Genomic DNA, 13645 nt, shown 5'->3' on the forward strand with positions numbered 1-13645 from the left:
CCAGTGGCAGGCCACCTGGCTTCATTGGATCTTCAGGTGGGGGGAGGCTTACTTGCTGGTGAAGGGGGCAGCTTGACTTTGGCAATGCAGCCTGGGAGTTGGGAACTGGGCACAGTGAGAAAGTGGGGGGAAGGGAATCCCTCCCCACAAGTTTCACAGACCCACATTGGTCTATATACTATTAGTTACCTGAGGCCCCCATCTGGATAGCTAGAACTCTCTCAGCCCCACTTACCTCACAAGGAGCCTGTTGTGGGGAGAGGAAAGGAAGGCAATTGCAAGCTCCTTTGAGACTCCTTAGGGCAGAGAAAAGCAGGATATAAAAACCAACTATTCTTCTATAGTGTAGGAGCATGGCTCACTTGCTTTGAATTGTCTGCTGGCTCAATACTGAAGTATTATTGAGGTCTGTTTGAATCCAAGGCCCTGTTTTTATTGTTGTGTAAAAATATACTTAAATATTCTGCTCTAAATTTAAAAAGACAATTGCATATATAACACTTCCGCATTCACCAATGCAAATATTTCAGGGTTCACTGTCAGACAAACAGTGCTGTCTTAAGCATCCTCCTAAGCCTATTAACTTCAGTGATGCTAGAAGGGTGTAATTCTGCTTAATATTGCACACCGCAAGTGATCTAATATTTGGAGTTTCATGATGAGTGATTTGAAAGGTTATTTGTATTATGTGTGTTGGCAATAAAATTTATGACTGCCAGAGTGTCATTATCTCTAGCACAGTTTTGTCAAATGCACAGAAGCTGTTTTACTGGGGTAGTGGGGAATAGTGTTTCAGTCTTGAAATGTGGTCAGAGCGTTGTAGCCAGCCAGGGTTACAGTGATTCCATAGATATTTCTTATCAGGGAAAGTACTTTTCCTCCCTCCTTGCATATCCTATACCAATGATAGCTTCTGACCTGCCACAAGAAGGGTATATTATAGTACGGTTATCTTACCAATCAGCTGATCAGTCAAATTGACCCCCTATCTCACTGTATTAAGTTATTGTCAAATATTTCTTGAAGCCAAAATTTATTTATTAGATATTTTTTATAAGTTGCCACTCAACCAAAGGGTCTCATGGTGATTTTAACTACATTAAAACATTAAAATTGTGCTGAGTATGTGGTTGCTTATTATTTACAATTATTTGTAGGCAAGGTCAGAAGTGAAGGCTGATTGCCGTAGCTTTGCAGCTATTAAAGCATCAAACTTTTAAAAAACAGTTGCTGTTTCTATTTGTTTCTAGTTTAATATTTTCAAAAACTTAAACTAGGCTGAACTGCTATTCCAGATCAAAGCAAAGAGGAGAGCAACTGTCATTCACATTTATAGAAACCTTACCTCAAAGTTATTGTAACTTTTAAAAAGAAATTCATGAATTAATTTGGTTTTAATTAACATGGTCATCAAACCTGCTGTTGTTCATATTTTGATTCTAATAAATTTAATGTTTTAAAAAATACCTTACCAATATTTAACCAATGAAATGACCAACTTTATCTTATGGCTTTTACAACCCTTATCTAACCTAATTGTGGTGTTATAAAGGTATGATGGTTTGCTTACAGACCTGTATCACAAATGTTCCCTTCTCACTCACTGGAACTGATCAAATGCATTGTTGGCAACTGCTACAATTCTAGGTACTGTGATGGATCCAGAAGCATTGTAAAGATGCAGAGCTCAGTAACTGGGAGAGTCTACACTCGTACATGATAGTTGCCCTGTTAATTATCTTCAGATTTTGCCATAGTTTAGCATCAGTCATATTATCCACATCCAATTCCCTACCCTGGTAAAGAGTACATATGCAGGGAGTTTCAAGGAACTAGGCTAAATGAAAACCCAGACATTTGTGAGGTTGATGTCCCCAGTTTGCAGAATATAATGAAAATTATGCCTCTTGAAAGTGAGGAAGACAGGACTGAATTCTGTACGTCTGTAGGTGAGCAGCCATATCACAAGCCTTTAATTCATTGTAAGAACAAGCAGATGCGGACATGTAGCTGTGCATGCTCTCAAGCTCCAACACTCAGCACCTTAGAATCATCAGTATCCAAGTTTATAGCAAAATCTAATAGGATTAATTATCTCTTCGGTATATAAGCAGTGGGAGTCAGCAGACCACACAAGAATGACTTTTATGCCATACCAGCGTTAAAAGCCATCTGGCATCCAGGTAGAGTGCTGCAATTTTACCACTTGGGTGCTATTTGTGGGTGAATCCATCAAAATCCTGGAAGGCACTTGTTCCATGTGTGTGTTACAGCACACATTCCTAATTATAGCCCCTTCTGCCAAAGGGAGACATATCTGAAAGCCTGTACATGCATTATTAAGACAATGGCAGGTCATTCTAATTGTATATAAAGCTGCACAAGTTTGTATATAAAGCTGCACAAGTTTGTATATAAAGCTGCATAAGTTCAGCTCAACCCAGCACACATTGGCAGCTAGTATACCAGCAACATCCCTGGCCTGTCTAGGCATTCAGTAATTGGATTAAGTAGAAACTGAATGCCTTCTATATGCCATGGCTGCTGTATAGATCTGTGCCTATCCCCAAGGTCTCTATTAAGGCTGTTACACATGATTATCCCCTAAAGTGCAAATCAAAGTTCTCTAGCTTAGTTGGGTGTTGGCTTTTGAGTTAAATGGGGTGGGAGAGTGTTCACAGGGCTGAGATACCGGGAGCCATCGCCAGGAGCTGCTATTAAAGGAAGTTTTGCAGAAACTGAAGATGGGTCATCCTAGAAGTATACCTGCAAACTTGGAAAGCAGCTGCTTGAGGAAGAAGCTGCTTAGTCCCCACTTTCTGAGTTGTCTGTCCAGACAAAACAGCTGTATAACCCTCACTGCCTTTTATTTATCCACCTTCTCTCCACCCCCAAACCTGAGCCTGGCTGCCTAGAAGGAGCAGTTTTTCACTCATTCACAAGATCCTTCAAGCCAGTAGGCAGCACTAAGGCACCCTGCACCACCATTATCCATGTCAGTCCCAGCCAGTGTCATCTGCCTCCTCCTCTCCTAGCTACCTCTCGGGATGAGCTTGCCTGTCCTCTAGCTATGAACCTCTTTAAGGGCTCTGCTGTTCTTTCTAACAGCTCTAATGTTTTTATGACACTTACTGTGACTGTTTTTCAATGAACAAAGTTTGAGAAGAGATGTGAAGGCCCAGGAAAAGACTGGAAAAATTCGGGGGGGGAAAGTGTCCATAAGAACATAAGAGAAGCCATGTTGGATCAGGCTAACGGTCCATCAAGTCCAACACTCGGTGTCACACAGTGGCAAAAAATTTTATATACACACATACACTGTGGCTAATAGCCACTGATGGACCTGTGCTCCATATTTTTATCTAAACCCCTCTTGAAGGTGGCTATACTTGTGGCCGCCACCACCTCCTGTGGCAGTGAATTCCACATGTTAATCACCCTTTGGGTGAAGAAGTACTTCCTTTTATCCGTTTTAACCTTTCTGCTCAGCAATTTAATCGAATGCCCACGAGTTCTTGTATTGTGAGAAAGGGAGAAAAGTACTTCTTTCTCTACTTTCTCCATCCCATGCATTATCTTGTAAACCTCTATCATGTCACCCCGCAGTCGACGTTTCTCCAAGCTAAAGAGTCCCAAGCGTTTCAACCTTTCTTCATAGGGAAAGTGCTCCAGCCCTTTAATCATTCTAGTTGCCCTTCTCTGGACTTTCTCCAATGCTATAATATCCTTTTTGAGGTGCGGCGACCAGAACTGCACACAGTACTCCAAATGAGACCGCACCATCGATTTATACAGGGGCATTATGATACTGGCTGATAATCATAGTCATAATCATATATATTATAATCATAATCATATATATTATGATCCTAAAGTAACAGAATGAGTTTTAATCTGTAAAAAAAACATGGGTTTTTTTTTGTTTTTTTCCTGAAACCTTTTTTGTTTTTTCCCGAAAAATTGGAAAAAAGAAAATAAATTGATTATGGAACGTTTTATTTTAACATGATGAATAAAATGTTTTTATGACAAGGTGTTCAAATATTTTCCAAATCATTTCTAAAAAATACGTATGGTATCAGATTATTTCAATTTCTGTGCAGAGGACAAGCACATCCTAGGTCATGCCCATTCATTGAAACTTAGTCCTACACTCCCTTCTATACACTTCCCCCTCTTCAGTTCTTTCTATGGGAATTAGTTTTTTATTTTTATTTAATATTGTGGAGAGGAAATATGAATAATTGTTACTTCTGGATTTCAAAAAAATTGTTTTGTGGAGGGTTTTTTGTCTGTTCCACATAAACTAGTAACTAGATTGTTGCTCCATTTGTTACAATTACAAATAAATATTATTTTAAAAGTAAATTCTGTTTGTAATAATTGTTTGGATACACTATATTTTTAATATGCTAGTTGTTATAATTTCATGCCAAATAAAATTGTCCATAGTCATATTTTATGTTCCTAAAGTAACAGAATGACTTTTAATCTGGAAAAGAAAAAATAATTGTTAATGCAGCATTTTTTTTTTCAATTTTTCCAAAAATTTGCATTTTCTCCAGAAAAACATGGGGGGAAACTGGGGGTTTTTTCCGAGCTTCAGAATTTCCAGAAATTTTACATCTCTTAAGTTTGAGTCCAGTGGCAACCAACGAAGTTTTATTCAAAGTTTAATTCAACATATAAGCTTTCATGCGCAGGCAAGCTTCTTTAGATACAGTCATTCAGATACAATTGTTTTCCAGTGAATTAGTTCATCAGACTTTTTGGCTTTCTCATTGTGCTGTTAAAGTATATCTTGGAAGTTAAAACAGTGGCTGTTTCATCCTTGCTTGTGTATTGTGTTAAAAGATAAATTATCTCTTTGGTATATCCAGTGCATATAGAGTGGATGTACTAAAAGTTTATTTTGTTTCTGATCCAATAGTTAGAAATGATTGCCATGGAAAATCCGGCAGACTTAAAAAAGCAATTATATGTGGAATTTGAAGGAGAACAAGGGGTTGATGAAGGAGGAGTTTCCAAAGAGTTTTTTCAGCTAGTCGTAGAGGAAATCTTCAACCCTGATATTGGTATGTAATTGACTTTTTACAGGATAATGCAGATGGCGGTTGCTCTCCATATTGAATCGGCCATTTTTCTCCCTGGGTTTACTGCAATGCCCTTACCTCCTTACTTTACTTACTACCTTACTTCCAGACCATGTGGCTAATGTTTGATCTACCCATACTCCAAAGTGAAATGGTAGAATGGACTGGGCCACTTTAGAGTGTAGGTGGAGAGATGCTATTTTCACATTGCTTTATGTAAGCATACATACCAACATACCTTAAGGACACCCTTCTCCCATATTAACCTGTCCATTCACTCCGGTGTTCTTCGGAGGCCCTGCTTCGGTTGCCCCTCCATCTGAGGCTAGACAGGTAGCAATCCGAAAAAGGGCTTTCCTGGTCGTGGCATCAAAACTTTGGAACTCCATCCTCAGGGAGAGTCATCTCTCTCCATCTGTCAGTATCTTCTGCTAGCGAGTGGAGGCTTTTTGTTTCATTTTGCATACCTTCAATAACTGTTACTGGCCCTCCTCCCTGATTCTAGTATTGGATGTTTATCTGTTTTTTCTTGAATCGTTTAACAAATTTAAATGTTTTTAATGTTTTTATGTGTGCCATCTTGGGGACCTTGATTGGATGGAAAGGAGAAATAAAAATGTTTTAAATAAATTAACATTACAAAAATAAGTCCAAGAAAAAGTAGATCAGGAAAAAAAGTTCTAGCAATCTACTCTTTTTTTGTGCTAATTTTCTTTTTTTTGAAGAAGAAGAAGAATTTATAATTTTATTGAACAAGAAAAGAAAAATAAACAAGTAGGCAAATGAACATTACAGAGTTACAAGCATACTAACAAAACAGGGGAAGGGGAAAAAAACCCGCAATCTACTCTTTTTTGTGCTAATTTTCTACTTGCTGGGAGTTTTTCTGCATACATAAAACATGTTCTCACTTTCTCCCCCCTCACCAGTTTGAACTCAGAAGAATGCAGTCGATTCAGTCTCCTTTTGTTGCATGTGTAGACCAGCCTTAATATCTATCCAGCAAGGTTCAGAGACTATTCATATCAAAGTTTCTTCTTCCATTATGCCTTTACGGTTGCTTATTTTGCTCTCAAGTCATTGACACAGCCTTGTGACAATTCAGCAAAAATCACATTTGAAGCCTTTCCGTGGCTGCACCCACTGTACGGTGCAGGTGGAGATCATGTATGCACATTTACTACATCACATTCCTTGTGGGTAGAAAACTAGCTCTGGCCTTAGCTGTCTACATGAAATATTACTTTTCCTTGTGCTATACCTATATGCAGTCTCCTTCCTGTGTGCTTACTGAACATCCCCATAAGAATTGTATTAAGTGTTAAGTTTCTGGCTATATTGATAGTCACTAAGAAACATATGAAAGCCTTTTTCTTTTTGAAAGTCTTAATTCTTAACCTTGCAGATGCAGGAGAAATCACTGTTTATATGCTTTCAAAATTAGAAAAATGTCTTGCTGTCTTCTGGTTTTACATACGTTAAAAATTTTTATAGGTATGTTCACTTACGACGAGTCAACAAAATTGTTTTGGTTTAACCCATCCTCTTTTGAAACTGAGGGACAGTTTACATTGATTGGAATTGTCCTGGGTCTGGCGATTTACAATAACTGTATTCTGGACGTTCATTTTCCAATGGTGGTCTACAGAAAGCTAATGGGCAAAAAAGGAACTTTCCGTGATCTCGCAGACTCTCACCCTGTAAGTTCAACATATTCCTGTTTTCCTACAATTTGGAAGTCTTTACTTGGTTTTATTGTATGTTGGCTGATACAGAATAATACTTAATATTAATAGAACATTTTGGGTGCTACTACCATAATCATGCCAACAGCCTTCTGAGGTAATCAGTATCAATATACCTAATTTTCAATGTGGTCCCATCTGCAGATTATTAAATCCGCAGATTGGTGGTCTCATGTAGAGAGATCAGGGATACCCCAACAAGCTAGGTAACTCCTAGGTTTGCTGAAAAGTTAAATAAAGGTGGAAAGGAAAGGAAAGCACCAGTCATTTCCGACTCTGGGGTGACATTGCTTTCACAATGTTTTCACGGCAGACTTTTTACCGGGTGGTTTGCCATTGCCTTCTCCAGTCAACTACACTTTTCCCCCAGCAAGCTGGATACTCATTTTACCAACCTCGGAAGGATGGAGGGAGGGTTAAATCCCCCAAACAGCAGCATTGTCTGCACTTGCACATACAGAGACTGTAGTATTGCAAAATATTCAGAGTAAAAACTTTATTTTAAAAGGATAATGTACTTGTAAAAAAACAAAGTACCACTGGATATTCTGTGTTGTTGTCTCCCACCCATTGAAGAAACTTTCATTTCTTCAAAAATGTCCTTAGGTTTCATTTAAGAGATTTTGCATATATTGGACACTGGATGCCAAGAAGCTTTTTTTCCCACTGCAGACGTACAAAAGGAAGCTTATCATGCTACTTAAAATAGTCAGAGGAACACTTAGTAATGAGTTGAGAGACTTGAAAGGCCCCCTTTCTTGAGAGAGTCTGCCAAACTTTAAGGTGTCTTTTTGGCCACTTGGGACTAAGCCAAACATTACACAGCAAACCCAAGTAATGCTGTCGTGATACCCCTTTGCAGGTAGAAAAGCCACATAGAGATTTCAATTGAAAAAATAGCCTGATGGACAAGACTGAAGTATCCACTGATCAAATTTGCAGCTTCCCATAATTGCTTTTCACCTTTTAAAAACATTTTTAAGACATCAGGCAGCTTATGTATGTCTACTATATAACATTTAGTTTGTATCTTAGTATCAACACTCACTGCAATAGATATAGTAGGTTCTAGTCCACAAAAGGAATAAAGTCTTGTTTGTTTTAAGTTGCATCTGGGTTATTTTCTTGTACACTGTGTCACGGGTATTGTGTCTCAGGTTTTAAGCTGTGTGAAGTATGCCTCTTTCATTTTAGGTTCTCTATCAGAGTTTAAGAGACTTATTGCAGTATGAGGGGAGTGTGGAAGATGATATGATGATAACCTTCCAGATATCTCATACGGATCTCTTTGGTAATCCAATGATGCATGATTTAAAGGAAAATGGAGATAAAATCCCTATTACAAATGAAAACAGAAAGGTAATTTGAAAGGGCATGCCTTCAATTGTGAAGTGGTTGCTGGAGCATTACCCCAGAATAGCTGTTACACCAGAGCCAGACCAATTCTGTGATTCTAATATATCATGCAAATTAAATAGGTTTGCATGATCTGCATAATTCTGCAGCATGGTTGCATACCCTGTTCTTTTGCAGGACCTGGTGAGGCACAAATAAGCTTTTCACAGCACTGATATCTCTCCTGAAACCCTGAAAATCCTATTTAGTCCAATCTCTGCCTGTGGGACTTTTACAATGCTGTACTCACTCACCTCTAGTATATCTTCAAAGCCCTAAGGCTGGAAACTTGATTTACATTGATCACAGCGAAGTTTCTGAGGAGTATTTGGGAGGGGGGGGGGGGTTCTTGTCAAGGTTTATGTGTGCAAATTTAGTATATTAACTAATGGAGAGATTAAAAGCCACAAGGTGCTGCTATTCCTCTAGGCTTTGGGGCTTGTCTAGATCTCTTGTACCATTGAAATAAGGAATGCCAGTGCAGCTATATTGCAGAGTTCCTTTGAAATATTATTAATCTAGAGTTCTCTTGAAATACTTAAAAGTCTGATAGAAATAGCTGTTTCAAAACATTTGGCACAGTAACAGAAATAATGTGGTTTATGAGTAATCTGATCCATAAGAATTTTTAAAAATGCTTTGAGGTTGATTCAAAATTACCACCATCCTTAATTATTTAAATGTAAGTTAATAAATTTTCTATAATTATCTCTGTGCTATGAAGACAATGTTGAGACTAGAAAAGTCAACAGTTGGGGGAGATTATGTAACCCTTTGCTTTGAGACCACCCAGGACAATTGGCATTGTTTTTGCTTCTCATTGAACAGGAATTTGTTAATTTGTATTCTGACTACATTCTCAACAAATCAGTGGAGAAACAGTTCAAGGCCTTTCGAAGAGGGTTTCACATGGTAACCAACGAGTCTCCCCTAAAATATTTATTTAGACCAGAAGAGATTGAATTGCTTATTTGCGGAAGTAGGGTAAGACATTTTATATGTGCATACAAATGACCAATTGTCTATTGCTGCTTGATCCTAAAGCAAGGAGTGGTGGTGATACACTGTCTTATATTTCCAGAATCTAGACTTTCAAGCCCTAGAAGAAACTACAGAGTATGATGGTGGCTATACCAGAGACTCCCTTATAATTAGGTACGGGTTTTAGCTTTGCATCAGTGAAATGTAGAAACAGTGTGTCTGAAACATGTCATGTGAATCCCCAAATATGATGCCCATATATACTGTTGTGAGTGTCAGAGGGGGGAAGATTTAGGTATTTGCAGTGTGACTCTTTTATATTATAGTTAAAACACAAAATTTTGCCCTTTCCTTTATTATTACACTTCTTTGTCCAAAGGTTTTGAGCAAAGGCAATACAGATTCAAATACAACACAGTAAATGTTAAAATACAGCATAGAGAATGTAAACTCCTCTCTGGAACAACATAAAGAAACCACACATAACAAAACCAACATAAAGAAACCACACTCCCAAAGAACAACAGAAGATGTCATTTCCAAATTAGTGTTTGCCAGCAAAAAAGAGATCAAAGATTCAACAGGCAGGATAAGTATAACCCAGAGTTCTCTAAGCAGCATTCATCGGATCACAGAATAAGATGAGGTGATTGTGGTCTCAGTTGTTCCAAATATACAACCAGTGGTCAGAATATGGGCAGAAAATTTGGTGTGTTAATTAGGTAGCCAGCATGACTATTTGCGAAGACCGGGGTTTGCTCAAAACAGGGGGGCTAACAGACTCCCAGTTCCAAAATGCCTTCAATAATTGCTTGTTGTACTAGACTGAAGATAAGGGACTTTGGTGTGGCTGAGAGGAACATCTGATAGCTTAGAAAGGAACAGCTGGCCCGCTGTTTTCACTGCCCTCTTCAGTCATAGCTCTAAACCCCACAGAAAATACTACTAGAATGGGTTCAAAGGGAGAGACCAGGTCACCTGCCACTTCCCATGCATTTACTGCAAGTGGAGCAACTGCTAGTGCTAACCTGTATAGCCTGTTGTTAGTGTGAGGGACCATGTTCAAGTGAGATGTGTTTGCTCCAGAGATCTCTTCTGGCATTCGTATACAGACTCTGCAGGTAGGTCCCTGCTCTAGACCTTGTATTTGATGTGGGTAATTTCAGGCATATCAGTTGATTGCACTTCTGAAATCCCACCCCTTCTAAATGCCTGACACATAATCTCTCTGAAATGCAATTACTAATAATCTGACCAAAGTTCTGTTTAGGCTGCAGTTTGCTTCTAGAAGGAGCTTTGCTAAGAATATACATGCAGAAACTTCTGGATTGAGTCAGCTATGTGTCTTCCTGTGTAGGATACCCAAGATTCGTTACAATTTAAGGGAGTAAAAAGAGTGCAGCTTTATCCAAGTTATCTCTAGGAAATACAGGGTATTTATGCAAGTAAATGTTTACTTTTCTTCTGCCCAGCATTTTTATGTTGCTTACTTTCCACCTCTATAGGGAATTTTGGGAAATAGTCCATTCATTTACAGATGAGCAAAAAAGACTATTCCTCCAGTTTACAACAGGCACAGATAGAGCGCCAGTAGGAGGACTTGGAAAACTAAAAATGATTATAGCCAAAAATGGCCCTGACACAGAAAGGTAAGACTTTAGATGTTCTAAATCTTTTCTTTTCTTTTCTTTTCTTTTTGAGGATCTTTCTAATGCCTTTGCCATTAACAATGCTGCTTTGATAAAGAGGTGTGTTAAAAAGTAAAATTAAGTCATAGTTCAAATCTTGCCTACAGAATAACAGTGGGATATTTTTTTCCAAGGCAAATGATGTTTGGAGCAAATCAGCGTACTCTCCTGGAAGGTAATTCTTTTCTCTTCTCTTCTGTTCCCTAGGTTACCTACATCTCATACATGCTTTAATGTCCTTTTGCTTCCGGAGTACTCCAGCAAAGAAAAACTTAAGGAGAGATTGTTGAAGGCCATCACATATGCCAAAGGATTTGGCATGCTGTAATAAAATAAATAAAATAACAAAAGGGATAAAGAGATTGGTGGTGATGGTGTCCCTGTCCCAAAAATAAACCGAGCCCCCACAAAGGCCATAAGATATAGCAAGCTACAGTAGTCACCCGTGTTTGTGCCTCCCTTCTTCACTTGGGGACATTGGGCTGGAACAGCAGATTTCAGCTGCTTCTATGAACAAATTATTTTCTTTTAGCGTGAAAGTGTTACATATTCTTTCACTTGTATGTACAGAGAGGTTTTCCTGAATATTTATTTTAAAGGGTTAAATCACTTTTGCTTGTGTTTATTACTGCTTGAAGTTGAGCCTTTTTTGAGTATTTACAAGGAAACAAAACTGTATTCTTCTCCCACCCACCCGCCCCAGAAAATATTGCCATCATTTGTAGATTGTGTAATCTTTAAGTCTGTGCTACATTTCTGTCCCAGTAATCAAATCAAAATCAGGAACTGTACTTTTTTGAACAGTTTTGCTTTTGAAACTTGAAGCCTTGGAGGAAAAAAATTGTGTGATGCAATGACTGCTGTTCTAGCCCCCAAAGAAATTTGTGGAAAAATAAATCTTTAGAATCAATAAAGATGGAAGGGAGAACTTGGAATGTTAAGCTGCAGCCTTGAGAACTTTACTTTAGTCACAGCACAACAATTAAAAAAAACTCATTTCACTATATATGTTGTCTTTCACATGTCTTGTCTTGTAGCTCACTGTATTTTTAATTAGCAAGGTTTCTAGCTTATATGAAAAGCGTAAACATGGTTAGGTTGGGATTTTTTTATTTTTTAAAAAACAATGTTTACTGGGGAAAGTGCATTTTCAGCCAAACTGCATTAGAATAGAGTGAAACATATTGTGGAAGAAAATGGATAGCAAGTTGGTCTATTAAAAAAGAGCATGTGGAAGTGCACTTAAAATGGAATTTTAATTGCCTGTTATGTTGACATTTTAACTAGACAATCCAGTCTTCCTTGCAAGTTACTTTTAATGATTTGTTGTTCCTTGATCAAGGCATATGATCAGTGCTGCAGCAAAGGGATGCTCCCCACCCTCCTCCCTCTAGCAATAGGGGGTAAATAATGTTTTAAGGACACATTTGCATTGTAATACTTTAACATATTCATTGTTTTGTGTAGAAGGCAAATTCTGAGATCACTTGTCTATTACATGAACATACCATAGGTTTGGAATGTAAATCTGCACATCTTATCAAAGGATCCCTTTACCTTTCTACAGATAGTCCCTGCATGCTGGTGATGGCTGCTGTTGCAATATAAAAATTAAAGGGACTCTGCATTTTACCCAAGGAAGTGTAATTGGCATACCTCTTCTAACTGCAAGTGACAGCTGTTGTGCAGAACTGAGCTTGTGCCTTGGTGATTGCTATGCCTGACTACTACTACTACGCAGCAAATCAACCTGATTTGTGCAAAATTGGTATTTAAAAGGTGAAGTTTTAAAATCATTGGCAGGAGAAAATATGTCTTTCAGGATTATTTTATTAAATTCTTTTTAGTAATAGAAACAGGCAACTGTTATGTAACTATAATGCTAAATAAAACAGTGATGTTTTCCACCATGGTCCAGTGAAAAAGAAGAAAAGTGATTTTCTTAGTTTGATAAGTTACCATTGGCTATCATTAGAATTATTTGTCTAGGAACATTGATTTAAATTAAACTGTATGTTGAGCCTTGGTATAAAGCAGCTCTGAACAGCCAGTTCACCTAAAACATTCAAGAGTAAGTATTACCTGTTTTACTGGTGAAGAGAGAGAGGGATTTTCTGCAATTTGATGTACTGCTCAAAATTGGTCACAATTTGCAAATGCCATTGAAAGAAATGAAAGTAAATTGTTGAAATTTCTTTTGGTAAAGTTGCTAGTTAATATCTCTAAGTATGCATTCCAAATTTGTAAATACTTTAGAGGAGGTACTAGATGTATTTCTTTCTTCTGTGTCCTTTTTTTTTTGTTCATTCATTTGGAGACCTTGCTATAGAAGACCTTTTTCCATACTTAAGAAAATGTTTTCTCTGGCAGCTTGTAGAACATCTTTGAAGCAAAGCCTGGTTAAGAAACTGCTTGTTAACCTTTCAAACTTTGGAAAAGGCCGTTATGTGCTGGCAATTCTATGCTATGATCTAATACATTCTTAAGGCAGCTATGATTGCCCTCTAGCAAAGAAAAGAAGACCTGCTTCCTTTTCGCCTTTGTGGTATAGTATTGCTGGAGCAGTTTCAAGGCATTTGAATGGTGATATTACTCTTTTTAGGATTTGCCTTTTTATAGAAAGTAAACATGAAATTCTGAAATCATGGCATTTTCATTGTAACTACCTTAGGAGATCTCCCCCCCCCCCCCCCCAAATTGTCCAGTTTTCCTGAGATAGGGCTCACATTTTTAGCATTTTGCT

At 38.0% G+C, this 13645-nt stretch overlaps 1 protein-coding gene across 3 annotated transcripts in view; it reads left to right on the forward strand.

Annotated features, from left to right (window-relative positions):
- LOC132590562 (ubiquitin-protein ligase E3A) overlaps window positions 1–12814 on the forward strand; it is a 37207-nt gene extending 24393 nt beyond the window's left edge. For all 3 annotated transcript variants that reach the window (XM_060263500.1, XM_060263499.1, XM_060263501.1), the window contains 7 exons: window positions 4931–5075; window positions 6588–6793; window positions 8033–8197; window positions 9062–9217; window positions 9315–9388; window positions 10720–10863; window positions 11110–12814. In XM_060263500.1, coding sequence (XP_060119483.1) covers window positions 4931–5075; window positions 6588–6793; window positions 8033–8197; window positions 9062–9217; window positions 9315–9388; window positions 10720–10863; window positions 11110–11230 — 1011 coding nt within the window. In that variant the 3' untranslated portion in view covers window positions 11231–12814. The remainder of the gene's footprint in view (window positions 1–4930; window positions 5076–6587; window positions 6794–8032; window positions 8198–9061; window positions 9218–9314; window positions 9389–10719; window positions 10864–11109) is intronic.
- Window positions 12815–13645: the final 831 nt, after the last annotated feature.

The sequence above is a fragment of the Heteronotia binoei genome, unplaced genomic scaffold (genome assembly GCF_032191835.1).
Source record: "Heteronotia binoei isolate CCM8104 ecotype False Entrance Well unplaced genomic scaffold, APGP_CSIRO_Hbin_v1 ptg000294l, whole genome shotgun sequence".
NCBI lineage: Eukaryota > Metazoa > Chordata > Lepidosauria > Squamata > Gekkonidae > Heteronotia > Heteronotia binoei.